General features: G+C 35.7%; 1 protein-coding gene and 1 long non-coding RNA gene across 6 annotated transcripts in view; one reads left to right on the top strand and one right to left on the bottom strand.

Moving 5' to 3' along the window:
- LOC132073135 (uncharacterized) overlaps positions 1-18,930 on the bottom strand; it is a 1,090,256-nt gene that overhangs the window by 346,047 nt on the left and 725,279 nt on the right. The window lies entirely within an intron of this gene.
- Positions 1-18,930, top strand: part of DTNBP1 (dystrobrevin binding protein 1) — a 62,182-nt gene that overhangs the window by 6,663 nt on the left and 36,589 nt on the right. For both annotated transcript variants that reach the window (XM_059471894.1, XM_059471903.1), the window contains exons 5-6: positions 2,432-2,564; positions 8,705-8,837. In XM_059471894.1, coding sequence (XP_059327877.1) covers positions 2,432-2,564; positions 8,705-8,837 — 266 coding nt within the window. The remainder of the gene's footprint in view (positions 1-2,431; positions 2,565-8,704; positions 8,838-18,930) is intronic.

Raw genomic sequence — 18,930 nt, 5'->3', positions numbered from 1 at the left:
CTCACAGTAATGTAAACAACAACGTAATGCAAACGTGAAATAACAAAAAAACTCGATGCAATGTAAACAGCTGCAAAGATGATGTTATATGTTACTGCTCTAGATCTTTAAATGCAGTGGGGAGTGGCTGGGAAAGTGCAGAATGTATTTGGGGTTGAGGCACCTTAGTGGTTTGTATCAGGGCAGGGCTGTGGCATTTACACTGCTGCCCACTCCTAGTGCACAGGAGACAGCAAGATTGCCTTGACCAACAGAAGATATTTGGGAAGTGTTTGTGTTTTCTCCTCATTTCATTCACTATTCCTGCCCTGGAAGCAAAGTGACAAGTTGTGTGGTTTATCTGTGGAATGAAGGGGAAGGAAATTTTCAGTAAGTGTTACCAGTGCATTTATCAGCACCAGACTTTCAGTTTCAAGCCATGTTTAGGGGCAGACAGTGTAATCTGGGTGGCCACAATGCAGAGCAGGACTGAGCTGTCTGAAACCTTCACTTTGGCTGAGTGCATCCCTCCTGGCTCTTCTCTTCACTTAGAGACTTCTCTGTATCTTTTTATAATGGATAAATCACTCACTGTGTATTTACAGTAAGAAAGAAAGAAAGTCTCTTATGTTCTTCTTTCTCTTGCCTAATGGTGTGACCCTGCTTTTCCCTGCATTCTAGTGGAAACCTTCAGGCATGGGAGATAGAGTTCTCCTTGCCAGTTTGGCATGTTTTACTGCTCATAATGCTTTTTTTTTCCTAGAAAATCTCATAAATGATGTTGTCACAATTTTATAATATTTGCTATAGTTTGCTTTAAAAATTGCAATTTTGGAAACAATGTGAGGTTTCATATACATTAAACTAATATAACCTAATCTCACATGTTACGGCTGTTATGGAAAATGAGAATGAAAAACTTCCAGAGAGACTTACATTTTCCTTTAAAATCAGATGTTTACTTTACACACAACTCAGTGTATGCATTGGTTGTTGAATTTTGTTTTTTACTTTTTTTATAAGGGGAGAATAAAAACTGTGTAAGCACAGAAGATTGACTGTGCTGTAGAAGACCTAAAGGTCCACTTGTCCAGTATCCAATTTCTGCTTACTTGTGCTGTCTTATTTATAAATGTTGAGTAAAGTGAAAATTTCAGGCTTCAATTGCAGCTTACAGTCTTACCATGTTAAATGGTAGATGTTAACTACCAGTTCCATGCACAAAATTTTCCTTTTAGATGATTATCATTTCACCTGCATTCATTTATCTCAGGGCTGAAATGTTTGTGGTGTTTGTCCCCATCTCATGGTGGCTTGTTTTGTTTTTTTTTTTGTTTGCTTCACTGTTTAACTGATATAAATACCATATCCCAATCTCAGAAATAGACGTGGCTTTTTTAAGTAAGACTGTTTGGTCTTTTAAAGTGTTCCATTTCTCACTGGGCTTTGGAATAAGTTTTCAAAATGTGTCTGGTGAAACAAGATGTTTTCTAAACAGGGATAAGTAGCTGGAGGAATTTGCAAAAGATAGTTGTTCTTTTAAAAGAATTTATATAAAGTGGGTAGAACTGTACATTTGAGAGCTCCTTTGCCCATTGCTCAGACTTTTTCAGTTCTGCCTATAAAGATTATAGAAATTGAGGAATTCAGAATGCAGGTACAGCCACAGGCTGTAGTTGTGTGCAAGAGGAAGAATGGGTAATGGAATTAGGAGCAGGGAAACAATAATTGAATCATCTGAATTATATATAATGGAAACGTGTGTTACCTAGGATCTCTTGATTCTGATGTGTTTCATAGAAAATATAAGTGAGACTTTGAAGCAGTGTATCATTTTCTTAGCTTATTATATAATAAAAGTTAAGAAGAATGAAACAACAAGAATTTAAGTAATGTAGAAATGTGTTCATAAACACTTGGCACTCCTGCAGTTTGTCACAAAAGCAGAAGAGCAGTAATGTTATAAAGGCAACTTTTTTTAAAATATCATTCCTTTTACTTTATTTTCTAGACTACTTTGCATGTGCAGGATTTTAATTTTTATTGTTAAGATGAAATTAGTATGACTGGCAACATTAAACTATTGATATAAATATGCACAAAATGGCAGCACTACGATGTTGTTATTGTGCATCAATGCAACACTGCTGCCAAAATTTCAGGTACATCTTGCTTACAGTTAATAACATCCGTTAAATACTTCCTGCATTGATTAGTATATTGAGAAAAAACTTTTTGTCATATTTTTGTTCAGTGCATTTTGAAATAAATATTCCATACTACAGGGGATTTTTTTGAGCATCTTATTTATTTACTTGAGGAGTACACAAGTGGCAGTGCTGTAGGGTTGTTGTGCTGACCTTATGCTTCCAAATGTATTAATTATAAAAAATTAGTCAAGACGCTTATGAACAGGTACAGAAGTTTGCAGTTAAACACCTGTTTGTTGCAGCTGGTTGACAGTGAAGTTGTGATGCTTTCTGCACACTGGGAGAAGAAAAGGAGCAGTCTGGTGGAACTGCAGGATCAGCTTCAACAAATACCAGGGTTCTTAGCAGATCTGGAATGCCTCACAGCAAGCCTAGGTAAGTTCTTATGGACATAACAAACATTCAGATCAGTACAAAGGATTAGACTGAAGTTCAACTGTTGTGAATGTTGTGATTACAAAATTTAATTTTGCTTTCTGTGGTAAAACTGTAGTTCTTAAACAAACTGTTGTTTTTTTTAATCGACAAGTAGCAGTGGTTGCTCTCCCAGCAGTTGAAATTTTGTATGTGTTGGTATATGAAAAAAAAATTGACAAATGTTTGAACGGGTGAAAAATGCTATTCTTGAAGTCTTATTAAATTGTTAAGATTTTTTGATATCTGAAGTGATACTGAGCTTTTCTATAGGTGAATATTAATGCTGCCTATTAGCAAACACCTCACGTTTGTTAGGTGGGTTGCAATTTTTAAAACTTTACCAAAGGTTAATCCATTCATTTTATTAAAAAGATAAATGCTTTGGTGGACTATTTCTGGAACCTCTCGTACAAAGCTGTTGAAAATTAAATTAGGAAAAAATGTTGAGAACTCTTAGTCTCTGAAAGTCTCTGCTGTTGCTGAGCCTTGAAATGGGCAGGCAGCGTTTGGCAAGCAGCAGCCCTGTCTGTCCACAGTACGTCCCTTGATGCTTCCATGAAAATCCATACAGCATACATCAAATTAAAGCTTCAAAAAACTTCTGTCTGCACATAGATTTTAGGTAGCTAAGTTCCCCAGGGACTGTGCCTGCACTTCCCTTTCTTACAGCTGCTGGGAAGTAATGCAGAAATTCCTCATGTGATTGCAAAAACAGAAATTCCTCTGTTTTTTTGTGAGGTGGGCTGGATTTTTGTGCTGACACAATGTGAAGAAAAGGAGGGTTCTTTTCTGTCTTCAAGGGCTAATTTCTCATTCTGCCATGGTCAGTGGTCATGCAGAAATCAGCTTTTGTTCCTAGGTGGGCTGGTAATAACTTTGCTATTTATTCCTGAAGCAGGGAATATATTCTACTTTTTATTACAGATTTCTTATACGATCTTGTTTAATAAGGCTTTATCATCTGTGCTAACCATTTAATATTGGCTGTTTGAAAAAAAATATTTCTAAGGAAATAAAAGTTCAAATAATGATTTATTAAAATACTGGGTTTAATATTACCATGCAGTCCACTGGTAGCCCAAAGATAAACAAAGTACTAGAAAGCTAATGAAATTGCCTTTATGGTTCATAATGCTGCAAATGCTGTAAAATCCTGATGAATTTGGGCTGCTTTCTGATTCCTAATACAGTTTTATGAACTAGAACTAATCTCACTCCAATTGTAGAATTTATTGGATAGGTAAGTCTCTAGATATTTTTTTGATACTGCAAAAGTAGGATTGAAGGAAGCATTCAGCAGCCAGCTCAGGGAAGGTAATGAATTTTGACATGTACTGCTAAGGTTCTAGAATTTGAACCAAACCTTGAACCGAACCAAACCAAGCTTTACCTTTTGTGTTGGATTTTAAGTAATTTATCTAAAGTTTCTTATTAGTTTCTCCTAACAACTGTGTTTTGGGTTTTATTTTTTCTTCTAATAATTTTTATGGAGTCTATTTGAAGAGATAGATGTAATTTGTACCAAATTCAACATCTAACCTTCTGAAGGTGATTTAACAGAACTTTACTGCAATATTCTGCTCATTGTTTTTAGTTTTTAAAACTCTTAAATAATTGCTTCATATAAATATAAACTGTATTCAGCTTTTCAAGAGATGACTATTTCTCTGACTGTAAATTTTGAGTATGAGTAAAATATTCTGTAAAAAAAATGAAAATAGAATCACAAAATGCTGAGTTATGCGCTCAAGATGTAATTTGGCTAACCTTCATCATTTCAACAAAATAGTTGGTTCTTCTGATATGTTATGCTTCTAATAAATGTATTAATGCTTCCATTTTGAAAGTAAGTAGGGGACCCTGGCTGCTTTCGGTGAAAGAAATTTCAGATAATGGAAATGAACCTTTTTAGTGACCTGCTTAAAATTGGTATGACTCATGTACAGATTCTTCAGCTTTTGCTATGTATTACAGGACACGTTTTCATTAGCAATTTTATAAAGTTCTTTAGCTTAGGTATTCACATTATCAGTCATCCCTCACTTGAAGTAGAAAATCTGTAGCTTCATTTGATAAATTTATTGTATTATGTAATGTCTTGTAGCTGCTACTGAGAATTTTGAAGAAAAAAGTTACTCTCATGTAAAGGTGGAAAGGACAGTTATTGCCCTTTCAAAGTGTAGAATTGGAATCATCACTTAAGCCAGTTTTTGGTTGAGATGTTGTAGAAAATATCTCCTCGCTGATATCAGCATACTTAGTATGAAATGTGTTTTCATGTTTGAGCAGTGGCATTTTGCTCAAACATTGGTTTTGGTTTCAGCAAATCCATACACACAAACATTAATCCAAATCCTTTTTTCCTCCCTTCCTTTTTTTTTTTTTTCATTTAAAGATCAGCTTGATGCTGGTTTCAGAAAGACTGCTCTTGTATATAGGTGACAGATCCAACATAGGTTGAAAATGTTTTCCTTGTGGGACTGCAAAGAAAATAAGGCTGGGCATGTAGTCACAGAGATAAAAGCCTTTGCCTCTTAGTCTTTAGGGTTTATTTTAAGTAAGGACTAGATGGGTGTGAAAATTTGTTGGGGAAACAGAACATTTTGCACTGCTTAGGAGAAGCATCCTTGTTTATATCTTGAGCGAAAGGTCAGTCTTTTTTTATTACAGATTGTGTGTCAAGTATGAAAGTTGCCATTCTCTAGCTTTGCAAAATTCGTCTAATTTTTTCAGAATTTGCATTTATCTTTTACTGAAAAATCTGGTAAGATGTTGGGAAGATTTATGTAAAATCAGAGAATTTTAATAATATTGTGTAAAGACATCTGTGTTCAACAGGGAATTTTTCTCCATAGGCTCCAGGGCACAACACTTCAGCAGAGGGGGTTGTTGTATTAGGTAGGGATATATATGTGTAAAAGGCATACAGTTTGGTGCTGTAAACTTGGAAGTCCCTGAGGATTGAGTACACAAGGAAAAGGATCCTAGTGTACCTGCTATGTAGTTTCAGCAAAGAAGCTGCTCTAACTTCATGTAAGTGGTATAATAATAGCTGGGTTTAAGATCCTTTCTGTGAAAACAGATAAAAATTGTGCACTAGTAGAACTGTAATTATATAAAGTTTTTCCTTTTATTTTTTTTTTTATTTTGCAGCTGAATTGAGCTCTTCCTGGTCTTATATGTCTTTCACTGCTCATTTTAACCTTTTAGTAATCCTTGCCCTTGTAATCTCTGTGTGGCCTAGCAGTATAGAGACCATCTTTGATACAATTGCTTCCATCCTTTTTGCTTTTTCCCTTTCAGATAGAAAATAAATGGGCTTTGTAGAAATGTTTTTAATACTCCTGCATGGTTTCTGTTGTTTGAATGGCTGGGACAGTGTAGGAAAGCTACACCTAAAGTTAGTGGAAACCTATTTTCTGACATACAGCTGTGATTTAGCTATTCTAACAAATTTGTACTCATACAGAACTACAGATAACATAGGTTTCAGTTAGAAAAGTTATGTCGTACATTTAAATTAGGTACAGTTTAGAAAGAAGGTGTTTCCTGGATAAAAAAAACTCGTGGTTATTGAGTTCTAGATAAATACTTTAATATCTGATAGCTGGTAAACCATGGAAAACAGTGTATGCTGATGGAAGATAATACAGTGTAATGTCACCTCACCAAACTTTAAGCATACTTCAAAAGAATTAAAACTAAGCATTAATGTTTCAAATACTGTTGTTATGCTTGTGGTAATGTAAGAAATATAGCCCAAACTGTTGTAATTGGAGTGATGTGACACAAAGAATAAGTTTTTTTGTTTTTTTAGCTAATAAAAAAATACTATTGCTACCAAGTGTGGCATATTGCTGTATATGAAAAGTCTTAGTCTAAAGGTAAATATGTTTTTTAAAATCTGAAAAAGATTTAGAGGAGATGCATTTTTCACAGCCTAAGTTTCAAATTAATTAAATCTGTAGTTTTGTTTGGCACTGCCTTTGTATGCACAGTGCATATATTCTCTTTTGGGTAAGAGAGATGTTAAATTCTCAGCTGTAGCTGCTGCAACGGAGCTTGTCTTCAATTTTTTTGTGAAAAGCAATTTTTCTTTCACTTCAGATAGGAAAAAAACTTCTGAAACCTCTGTTGCAGTAAAGCAGGATTGTTGCCTCCTGGACAGATCTCTGGTGTCCATTTCTCTTCTTCAGGAACACAGTGTTTTCTGCAGTTCCCGCTAGAGGCTGCTCAAATGCAAGTGCTAGAAATCAGTTGCTCTCTAGAATTCACTTTCTTTCATCCTCTTTATTTTCCTATTCTTTGCTGTTGTCTTTTAATATTATTTCAACAGCAAATACAGCAAAGCAGGTGGTAGGCATTTTTAAGTGGAAAAAACAGTGGTTGATAGGTACCTTAGTAAATTATTTTCAGTCCTGCTGTGTTTGAGAATTTTGCAGATTAATAAGGGAGCAATTATTCTGAAAAGCAAGTTAGCACAATACAGGTATTTGGATTTTAATGCACTCAGAGAAGTCTATTTCCTAAAGAAAAAGGGCCTACCAATCATAATTGTAATCATGATATTACGCTTTGAATACATCTGGATTTTGTGAGAGAAAATTGAGTATGTGGTAAGTGATGAATGCTCCACATCACAATATGTAGAATGAAAACATTTTTTCCCCTCAAACTTGTTTTTGCATTAATTGTCAATTGCCTTTCTTTATTTTTTGTTGTCTTTTGCCAATCCCTCCCACTTCCCCTCAGTGATCTGTATACAGAAAAATAATTTAGGGAAATTTTTACTGATTATATTATTCATGTTTCCCTTTCCTGTTGTGGATCTTCTTTGTTAGGGGCTAAAAAAATGGTGTTAAGTGAAGCTGAACATATGAATATGCATCCTAGGAAATTTGCTTATGAAGTCTTAACCTCTCCTTTTTTAGAGGAACCACAAGGATGGCTATTTATAATGAAGCAATGGCTAAGGAAGTTGAAATTATTTATTGTCCAAGATAGGCTTCAAGTAGAATGGCCAAGCCAGAATGGAGGATTTGGCTGATGCCTTCAGCTTCCTGTTTCCTTTTTTTGAGTATCTGAAATACATTAACTCTGGCTGCTATTTGTTTGTAAAAATGTGAATTATTCTTGCTCCTGAATTTACCTTCCCAGTGGTATAGGAGAAGGCCTGGCAAAAAGATGAATAATATTCCTGTAGTTCACACAGTTTCATCCCAGAGTGACCAGCTGGTTAGGGTTTGGGAAAATATATTCTCCACTGTGAGATCCTGAGGAGAGACATGAAATTTAGCATTAATCACCGTCAGGGAAAGTGATTCTTTGATACAAGGTTCACATGGGTTAGTTCAGATGAGAAAGGACCTCAGGAATTTTCTAGTCCAAATTTCTACTCAAAGCAATGTGAGCTATGAGATGAGATTAGTTTTCTCAGGACATGTCATAGACAAGATCTATTTGAAGTTGAGACTGAGCAATTATGTTTAAAGAAAATATTAAGGGATGTGTATGTAAAATAGGTAGATTTAATTGTAAAATTTACATGTGTATGTAAAATAGGTACGTCTCTATATTTAGCTTATCAGTAAAGGGTCTGTCTTCAGAGACATAAATATCTGTTGTTTTATATTACCATGGCATCATGTGAAAGTTAAAATTCTCCCTGTATGCTTTATTTTTGTTTCATTGGAAAAAATGAATATTTGACCTGGCTTTGGCCAGCACAGATTTATTCCTTGGATTGGTACTGTGTAGGAAGTGCTAAACTGGCAGCCTGCTCAAGAAAGAAAAGTATGAGTTCTGGGTGCTTCTCTTCCTCAAAAACAGGCCAGGATCCTGTGTCACTACGATGCTGGGACAAATAGGATGGTTCAGCACCTTACTACAAGGGAACCTCAGATAGATCTCCCTTTAACATGGCTCTGCTGCCACTCTTCACTATGGGATTTGTGATGAGATTTGTTTGTCTTTTGGAGCCATTTATATGTGTGTAATTATCACCATGTTAATTATTACCTTTATGAAATCCTGTTTCTGTTCAGGTGAGTTGTCTGTCCATTGATGCAGTTAGATATTCATACAAGTCTTTCTTACAGCCCAGCTAGAGGCAAACTTTGAGGAAATGGAGAATCATCTGTTGTGTCTTGAGGAACTATGTGAACAGTGTGAATTGGAGAGGTACAAATGTATGCAGGCATTACAGCTGGAAAACTACAAGAAAACAAAAAGGTAAATAAAACGCTTGTTATAAATATAAATAAGCATACAATATAAGCCTTTTGTTATTATCCCCCCCATATATAATATTATCCCTTTTATTTTAATCTTCTAAATAAACAATAGTCTTTGACAGGACATTGCTAATTTATAGTAGATTCATTGAATGTCTTAGTGATGAACAAAGAGTACATGTGTTTGGAAAATTATCACAACATTGTTGTTAAGATTAGGTCATGTTTATTATTCTCCACAAAGAATTGGAATAAGGGCTGTTGTTAATGAGCACAGATAAACTGTTGTTTCTTTTAATCCCTTGCCCTGGTTTATGGATTCCTTTTTTTTTTTTTCCCAAGTACCTGTCAGGTTAGGAACTAAATTTTCCTCTATTTTCCTTTCAGTATCCAATCCTGTAAGTACCTTTTATTCTGTATGAAAGGTATTAATCTCCTGCCATTCTCTTACTTGTAAAAGCAGAGCATTAATTCTTGGAATCAGAGTTCAACTTACAGCAGTATGTATGAAAATTCAGAACTTTGAACTCATGAGCTTCAGGTTAGCCTAAAAGATAAAGTAGCAAGAGAAAAATATGAAGCCCTTAAATAACTGTTGACTTCCTTGATTTTTGTTACCGCCAGTGCCAAAAATAACCTAATAAAAGGAGATAAGAAGAGCAGTATTACATTCATTATATAAATTAGGAAATGAGGAGTTGAATTGAAGCAGTTTGTCAAAGACAGTGTCTGACAGCCTATTAGGGAGGGGTGGGTGGATGTGGATGTTGAACTGACATGGGGATAACCAGGGTACTTGATCTGTCCAGGCAGGAGTCCTGCTGCTAGCCAGGGAAAGCAGCCTGGCACCCTCCTTGCCTCCTTGATTGTGGAAGCAAGATTGATAGATGTGGTAAGATCAGAACAAGTGGTTCTCACAGTTCTGATGAGGATGTGCTGACTGAAGGTGGGACTGTGCCAGACAGCACTGGACACATTTTCCTTAGCTGATCTGTGTTCACCCTCCTTGCCATTCTTGTAGCTCTTTTTATTTGAATGTTTTTTTTTAATCCAAGTCTCTTCCCAAAGGATCTATTCACCCCTGATTATTTTTTCACTAGTGGTTCTCAGTTATTATGTGGGGAATCTTAGGCTTCTGTGGTGTTACAGGTCCAGTTATTGAAGGAGTACTGATGTTGCAGGTTCTACTTTCCAAAAGGTCTCCAATACCCTTCAGTTTTCTGTGAAATTTGGCTGTTTCTTATCTAACTCACCTTTAAACATTTGTGAAGTCCAGTCATCCCTCATGGTCCTATCTGTGGCTTTTGTGAGTATCTTATTACTTTATCTGTCACATCTGGCAATTTCTCATGTCATGACCCTTTAATTTTTCACATCCTGTTCAGTTGTCTTAACTTCAGGCCAAGGCCTCAGCAATGGTTTGTAATTTTCCTGCAGCCTGGATTGCTTCTTTCCCAGGTCAGGGCAATTCCATATTCTCTCTCCAAGAAGAATCAACAGCAGTCAGTATGGCTGAATATTCACTTGTTCAGACCTACTTCAGTTATCTAAATATCTAAGAGTAATGAATCCAAAATTCTAAATATGTGCTATTTACCCAAGTAACACAATTTAAAAATGCATATGAAGCAACAGAACTGATCCCATATAATTATCTTTCTACAGTTTTCTGAATTATTTTTGGTTCTCTGCCATCCTTGCTCCCTTTCTCCTAGCCACTGCTTTCAACATCAAAATAAAGTGTTAAAACATTGCCTGCTCTGCTTAGCAGCATCTAATCAGTTTTATAAATAGATTGCTAAGCAAGCTACTTAGTGTAATTGTAAGCTGATTACATTTGGTCAGACCTAGACAAAACAGGAAAAATGCAGGTAATTTCTGGTTGATCATTACCACTGTGTTTATTTAGGTAAGAAATTAACTGCTAGCTCATTCCAGGAAGGACCCTTGCCAGTGTAGGTGCTTGAAGAGCAAGCAGCCGGTTAACTTGACGTGAGTGTGATTTGTGGTGCATCTTTGGGACTTGTACTCTGTCTTTCTCTCCTCAGTGCTTGGGGTTTTTACTGTGATACCAGCTGAAGGAATCAAGGAGTGGGGAAGGGCTCAGGAGTCTATGCTCTCTCTTTAGCACAGAAATTATTTTCAGGGAGTAAGTGGTTTTGTGTTTGGGAAAAAAAAATCATTTCATGCGTTTTGACAATATAGGGATGAAAACTGAGATGAATCTGAGCTCTAGAAACTCTGATTATTTTAAGCATGTAACAAAACGTAATTTCATTATAAAGTCACTGTAGAGGTTAAGCTAGAAGCTCATGTATTTCAAACCTTTTGAAAAAATCCTATATGAAAGACTTAGAAGAAGGTGCCTTAGGTCAACATCAAACCTATGAAACACAGCTTATGGTAACTATGGGAACTTATTTTAAGAAATAGGTCTCCCTATTAAATAAAACAACTTCATTTCAGTTCAAACAGATCAATTTTTTCCCTTTTGTCATTGTGTTGAGTACTAATTTCAAAGCAGATTCATCAATCCGCATCTTTTCCAGGCTATTTAAAAGCCTGGTGTTTGGGGGATTGGTTTTGGGGGCTTTTTGTGAGCTTCGTTCTGGAATTTTAATATTCTCTTTTTTGTGTTTAAATCCATTGATCGGGGTACCAGTACTGTTGTATGAAGTCTAAATTCCACCCTTCTTTTCTCTGGTTAGTCTCCCTGCAGTCGTTTGCATCAATCTTAGCATTAAACCATGTAGTTTTGTTTCCTGTCTTTTTTTTCAATCAAGCACAATTCTTCTTCCCTTTCCTTCATTCTCCTACTGAGGATATTCTGATTGCAGGAAACTTTGTGTCTCCTTAGTCTCATGTGGCAATTTTTGCTTTCCCAAGGGCACAGTGTCCTTTAGGAATCACTGTCAGGAGCTCACTTCTGTGTCATCTCTTAATGTGCCCTGAATGGCAGCCTTGTGGTGTGAGATGAAATGTTTCTGACCTGAAGCTGTACTTGGCCATGAAGCTCGTTTCTATCCATTTCACCACATTTTGAAAAATAGCACCTCCTGATTGTTGTGTCAATTAAAAGGAGCTGCCCAAATGCAGCATTTTGTAGGAATACATTGGGAATAGCAGGATCTTTATCTCTGGAAATGAGTGAATAGAGTTTACTGTATGTTATTTGACTGAAAATGTAATTGTCTGAATGATAATTTTTTAGCATGTCTTTTTTAAGAACCTGCTCTGTTTTTCAGTATTTGTCAGCTTTGAGAACTGACACAGAAGGAAAATAAATGTAAAAATCTAAAATACAAACCGTAGTGAGACTACTGTTTTTTTCCTTTTTGATGTTATTTAAGCAAATGCTTTGCTTTAAGAAAAAATATGTTCTTTAAATTTATGTGTATTCATAATTTTTTAATTGTAGAGGTTTTTTTTTAGTGTAATCCCATGCTTTCATAATTGATGCACTAGGTGAAGAATTGGACAGACTGTCATAGTTTTTGTTGGATGCATTGCCATGCCATGATGGTGCTTTAGTGCTTCTGGGGTACAAGAATGTTTGATTTACTTTCTCAGAAGTAAATCAAACTTTACTTTATTCAGAAGAGTATAAAATTTATGGCAGTTGCATTCTGTAGATTAGAGATGTGTATGAGAAAACTAAGTCTTAGTTATTGTTGTTTTCTTCTGCAAACTTTATCCCTCTTTTTAATTGCTTTGGGAACAAAAGGAACAGTAAGGGTTGTTGATGTAGGTACAGTGCCTTATCTGAGGCCTCAACAACATAAACATTTGAGAAGTACATACAGAAAAACTTCCGTATCTGTAGCTCGTGGTTAGAGCCCATAGCATTCCTCAAGCAATAGGCTGGGACAGTACTCTGTACTGTACAGCGTCCTCAGTGGCGATTCCTTCCCACCTGGCAGGGATACATTTAAATTTTATCTCCACAACCCTTTCAAGCTTTGCATGTACTTTATAAAATTTACTTTTTATATGTAAAAAAAGTGTATATGCCCCTTTGTTGCAGAAGTTTCAAACAAGTATATTTTTCCTTCCAACGTTAAGTGCATTGTGAATTATTTCTGAGACCTGAGCTACATGTTTGATAGTTCTCATCAAAGTTTTCATTAGTGTAAATTTTCATGCTATACTCTTTTTGATCAGTCTTCTGCTGGTGTAGATTTGGAGCTGCCATACCTCTGTGTAAGTGGGTATCTAAATAAACATTTTTGCAAGATTGAATGCAGAACTTTTGTTATCTTCAGGAGTTTTACTGGCAGATGTGCAGTGGATGACTGGCTTTGAGTTTTCATTAGGCATTGTATGAGTTTCTGTACTCACATTGCAAAGATGTTTTCTGTCCTGTTTCATGAGTTTGAATGCAGCATAATCAGCAATATTGTATATAATATAATCAGAATACAGCAAGTGTTTTCATGATGATAACTGGCTGGAATTAATTTTATGGCCATTAGTTGTTGCACTTCTTTGGCAGACATGTGGAATGAGAATTCCTGTTGATCCTGAAGAGACTTGCACAAGCTTTGGAAGAGTTTAATGGATAATTTTGCTTACTTTTTTTGTAGTTTGAAGGCTCTAAACTTTGTTTTTTTGGCAAGAACTCTTGGATTACCGTATTCTGCGTATGCCAAGCCAAAAGAAGCATGCTGCTTCATTATTAGTGAATTTTACTCCCATCAGTGCTCCCAGTATTTGGAAACATTGGTCAAGACTGAACACACAGCGGATTTGAAGATTGCAGGGGTTTTGGCAGTTTTTTCTCTTATTTGCAAAGTGTGAATGTACGGTGTAAGTTATGTCACTTTTAAGTTGATTTAATTTTGCCCTTTCTCTGGTGATCTTTGCTCGATACAGAGAGACAATGACATTGTTACAAAGAGATTTGCTGCTTACCTTCTCCTTATAGTCTTGTTTTCTTTCAAATAGGCAAATAAAAGACCTTTTTCTTTAGGTTTTGTGACCTGTGGTTAAAGACTGAATGTTTGTGTTGGATCCTCTGTACCCTACAGCACCTTTTAATAATGTTGTCTAGAAAATAAGACATTATGTGTTACATAATGTTTTAACATATGTTAAAACATTATGTGAATCCTGCATAATTTATCTCTACCTTTATGTGGTGCTTGTTAGTGGGCATAATCTGCAAATCCTGTCAAGCTGTTAATACCAGGCATTCTTTGTCCAGACTTACTGTACCAATAATAGGAACAGATGGTTTAAGACTGCCTTAATCATAATTTTGTACCCTCCCTCTCCTCAAAAATGCATTATTTGTATGTGTAATTAATTCATTGTGGCTAGTGGCAGAAGAACAGGGCTGAGATGCTTGTCATTACCACACTAAAATTTATTCTCTGTGCTGTGCCTCCTGATAAATTCTGTGTTTCTTCGCTATGGATTATTTCCTGAGATCTTTAATAACTCCTTTCCACTTACATTGAAAACCAGTTCATTTAAAAGTAGTTTAAAAGAAATGTATGAAATGCGTTCACATTGACAGTGCTTCTGTGAGGGAGATTTTACATTCCTGCGTCAAAGGGATGTGTTGAGAATGCCTCAAGAGATACAAGTTGTAACTTCTCTCTGGCACAATTGCATTCATGCTGTGTGGAACCACATTCAGCATTTTAGGTGATGATTGCACATGGAATCACAAGCTCCTTTAACTTGTTTCTGTGAATTAGGGTTGTACCATATGTTGCTTACTGAATAATGTTGGCCAGTTTTTGAATACTGTCAGTTTTCTTCTTTTTAATGCTTATGTGGAAATTGATGTCCAGGTTAAAAGAATATCTGCAGTTTCTTGTGTGGCTTGCAGGAACTCCTTTTCTTTCTAGAAAAAAAGGGTGGAGTTGATGATGGAGGTGGCCTTTGGTGGATTGTTTGTACCTTCTCTGAAACTTCACTTTCTCTTACATTCTCTCTAATTTCCCAAACTGTAGATTCTCTTAATATTCTCTTCTCAAATTTCAGCTTTAAACTTTGGTTCCTAAAATTTTGGTTGTATGATAAAAATAAGCTGTTGATACATATATGTTTTAGTGATCCAAAGAGGTTGCATACTAAGATAAATTTTTTTTAAAAATGTAAAAACTGTTGAGTTTTTTGGATAACAACAGGATAAAAGCAAAAGCATTAAACACTGTGTCCTGTGCAAAATCCTACATCTGAAGGCATGAGCTTTTGGAGGGAGCTAGGCATTTTCTCCACATTGCAGATTCCAGTTTGGAATGGTTCTAATGGTAAATAGCTTGTGTCTGTCCCTTAGCAGAGGACAAGACTTGCCTGTAATGATTTGACTTCTACCATTTTCTTATGATTTTAAGTCCGTCTTCCTTATTTTTTACAGTTCTTTTGAATGATAGTGCCTGAAAATTGGCTCCCCATGTTCTTAAGATTTGTTGGGGTTTTTTTTGAAACATTGAAACAGAAATGCTTTCACTGTACCCTGGAATTGCTGAGTATGATAGGGGAATGCTTGGGTTTGGTTGTATTTATTAATTTGTTTACTAGTTAGTGTTGGTAGCTTCTAATGGAAAAATTTGCTGATCAGTTCCATCTTCAGGATTGAAGTTAACATAGAAGTTGTGCTGGAAAACAGACTTCAGCTACTTCTGTATCTGCATGAGTATGGAAGCAAAAAAATCTCCATTGCAATATTATTGAAATGCCTTAGTTCTCTGCTTTTCTCTTTTAGTGGATAAAATGTCACTTTTGGTGATGGAGAATCCTGACCTGTCTTCAGTGTTTTGTCAGATGAATAGAAACCCTTGCCTGCAGTTCAATTCCAGCAGTAGTTCAGTAATAGCGTTGGTTTTTACTAATTTTTCAATACTTAAAGGCTTTTTATTGCTTCAGTCTCAAGTGTATTTCAAAGTAGTAATTGGCCTAAGTGTCTCCAAGGGGTGCTTAACCAATCTCAGGGATGGGGAAAACAATTTTATGTCAGGATTCACAAAAGTGCTAATCCTAACTACAAAACAAAAGTACTTAAATTATTTCTGTACACCCTACAAGTGACATAGGTTTTGAGTTCTCTGTATTTTGGCTTTTACTTCTGATGACATCCAGAGGAAAGTCCCAGAGGAGAGATCTCATGGCTTTTTAGCTTACTAAAGCATGAGTCGGGCTATGGAAGAGTTTTTTTTTTAATACATAATTTTGAAGACTTAACTGTACCAGACATAGTAGAGGAAATGCAGCATTTCTCAGTTTCTGGGTTGGATAGTGTTAGGTGCCATAACTATTTTTATATTAATTTGCTGATAAGCATCTATCCTTTCTTCAAATATATTTTTTGTAAATAGTATTTATGACTCAACACTTATTAACACATATAATTGTAAAATCTTTCAAATTCAATCCTCAATTTTTAGCATTTATATTCTGTCTTGATATTGTCTTTTGTTTATATATATTTATTGACTGTTGCTTTCAGAGCCCGTGTTATAGAATTGTTCCTGACATTAATTTAGGACTCTGTTGCTTTCTTATCTGCCTGTTCTCTTCTTGAAGATCAAGTAAGAAATTCTGTCAATTCTGGCTGGTGGCATCTTTGTAAGGAATGTGGTGTTTCTATAGTCTCCTAGGTATTTAACTGGATTCCTTGATGTTTAGTTACACTTAGGAAATTGATCTTAGTGTTACAGCCCTTTTCAAGATACAGTAGAACCTGAGGTTTTTTTTTCTTACTGTTGCTGAACAAATTGAATTCCCTTTGATCTCAGTAACTTAAAGCAGGATAGTTAAGCCTTGTGGTCCTCCCATATTCTGATTCCTAGGTTTATTTTTGTTTGTCAGTGATACCAGTACAGTCTTCCTAGTGTCCATCTCATCTGCTCAGTGGCTGGAGCAGGGTTAATTCGACAGTGCAATAAAAAGCCTGAGGGGAATGGGAAGGTCCTTGGGAATTTGTATCTGCCTTCTAACTAGATTGTAACTCTAATTGGTCACGTCAGATACCCTGTGGTATATATATATAACACGTCATATGTTGTAGACTATTTGTTTCACCTGTTGTCTCCACAATTATATGTTCTTACCCCATATCCTGAATCTTAACTTTTCTGTAAATGAAGAAGTTGAGACCACTGACAGCATCATCATCAGAACATTCCAGGTATCTTAAAAACTGGTAACTGAGTTTGATGTGTACAGAATTTCACAGAGTAATTCAGTGCCCCTTCCCCCATCTATTTTACAAAAACAAGCAACTGGAAAGGCAGGGATTAACACTATTGCCTGTATATGTGGCCAGATAGTTTTCATGGACATAACTTCAGTGCCAGTGGAGCCTGTACAGCCTCTTGCCTCTTAGGAAGGAATCTGGGATTTGTAAATTGCTCTGCATACAGAACAAGATTACTTTTGAAGTGTCTCCATGCCTTTATAGTCTGATTATGTTCAACTTTAGCTTGTTATTTTAGCCTTTTTTTCTTGCTCAGAGGTGCTGAACTTTCTCTTTCATTGAAAAGAGCTATTCATATTATAATGTGCCTCCTAATTTAGTCCTTTCTTCTGAAAGCTTACTGTTAACTATGCAAAGGTAAAATGTATTCTTATATGAGTAACTAGCCAGGTTTTTCTGTCAGTAGCCTAAAATTGAGTAGCTGAAGAGCATGTAGTCAGATCCCGGGTAGTTGTATTGCTCAGTGGTCAGACTCAGCATGGGAGTTCCTTTAATCCTGGACAGATGCTGAGCAGCCCTCAAGAGCCTTCCATGTGTAGAGAGGCCAGAGGCAAGGCAGGTGTGTGTTTTCCTTCTAATAGTAGTGGAAAGGGTTATCTCATCCATCTGTGAAGTGCATGAATGTTCTTTTGGATGAAAACTCTTTAAGATCCAGGGGCATTTCCCTGTGGAATGCTTTCTATTGCCGTATATATCTCCTTCTGCTTGTCTTTTAACCTTGCTTTGAAGGCCACTTTTCTAAAACTGCTTTCAATTTAATCCTTTTAATTTTAATTACTCTCCCAAATTGCTGTTTCTTTACTTTGTCTGTGTTCCAAATATGAAGTTCAGTTCTTACTGTGAGGTCAGTGTATTCTGCAGATGACCTTTTGTCACTAGACTCTTAGAGAAGACAAAGGAGGTATCTTCCTTCTGGCAGTTTATCAGCAAACAACAAAGACATTTATTTACTTGTAAAGGGGAGAAGTGTAATACTCCGTTATATGTTTTTCTCTGTACATCTGTGTGCCAGGTCTTAATTACCCAACTAGAAAATGTACTGATATACTCTTAAGCCATTTGTTTTCCCAATGTCATCACAAGTCAATTTCCTTTCCGCTTCTCAGTTTAGTGTCATGTTCTTACCACAGCTGCTGATAAATGAGATTAAGGATTAAAATTTTTAAACTTTCAAGTTTTTATTTGGATAATTTGGCTTAATGAATAAAAAAAAATCTTTCATGTTGCTGATGCTGAATGTGGTTTCAGTAAGCATGTACTTCATTATGTATTTCTAAATAAGAGTTTTATTGAAAGTCATGTGAGAAACCACAAGATATGATTAATTCATGCTGTGTAAAATATAAAATCTTCAGTCTTTGGATCTGAATTGGTATGAGGATACTAGGAAGTACAGATCCTTAAATTTCAAGTCTGTATTTTTACTGTATACTAATCATAGATACTTTTGATTTTTCAGAGGGAAAGAAGTTTTTGTCAAATATTAATTTCCAACTTTCTTAATAAATGGTAATTATGTATATGGATATAGGAACAACATCTTAGTGCATCTCAAACCTAAAAATATTGATGGATTTTGAAAAGGAAAATTCTGGGGGTTTAGACAAAATGAGTGATTTGTCACTTGATTACTGTATTCCCATCTTGTTTACTAATCTTTTTCGACACAATGGCAGTAATTGTTTCGTCTTTCCTTTTGTAGACATGTGTCATAAAATCTCTTGATTTTTGGTGCAAGTAGTGTAGTTTTTCCCCTCTTACTTTCACAAGATGTTTCTTCTGCTATGGTTTTGTTTCAGTCCATGGAAAACAACCATTTCCTGTGATTGTTGTTTCCTCAACTACTGTTACATTATTTTAAAAAAGGATGGCGACTTGTGAGAGT

The sequence above is a fragment of the Ammospiza nelsoni genome, chromosome 1, assembly GCF_027579445.1.
Source record: "Ammospiza nelsoni isolate bAmmNel1 chromosome 1, bAmmNel1.pri, whole genome shotgun sequence".
In the NCBI taxonomy this organism is placed as follows: domain Eukaryota; kingdom Metazoa; phylum Chordata; class Aves; order Passeriformes; family Passerellidae; genus Ammospiza; species Ammospiza nelsoni.
Note: the sequence above shows the minus strand (reverse complement) of the source record. Positions and strands in the feature narration are given on the sequence as shown.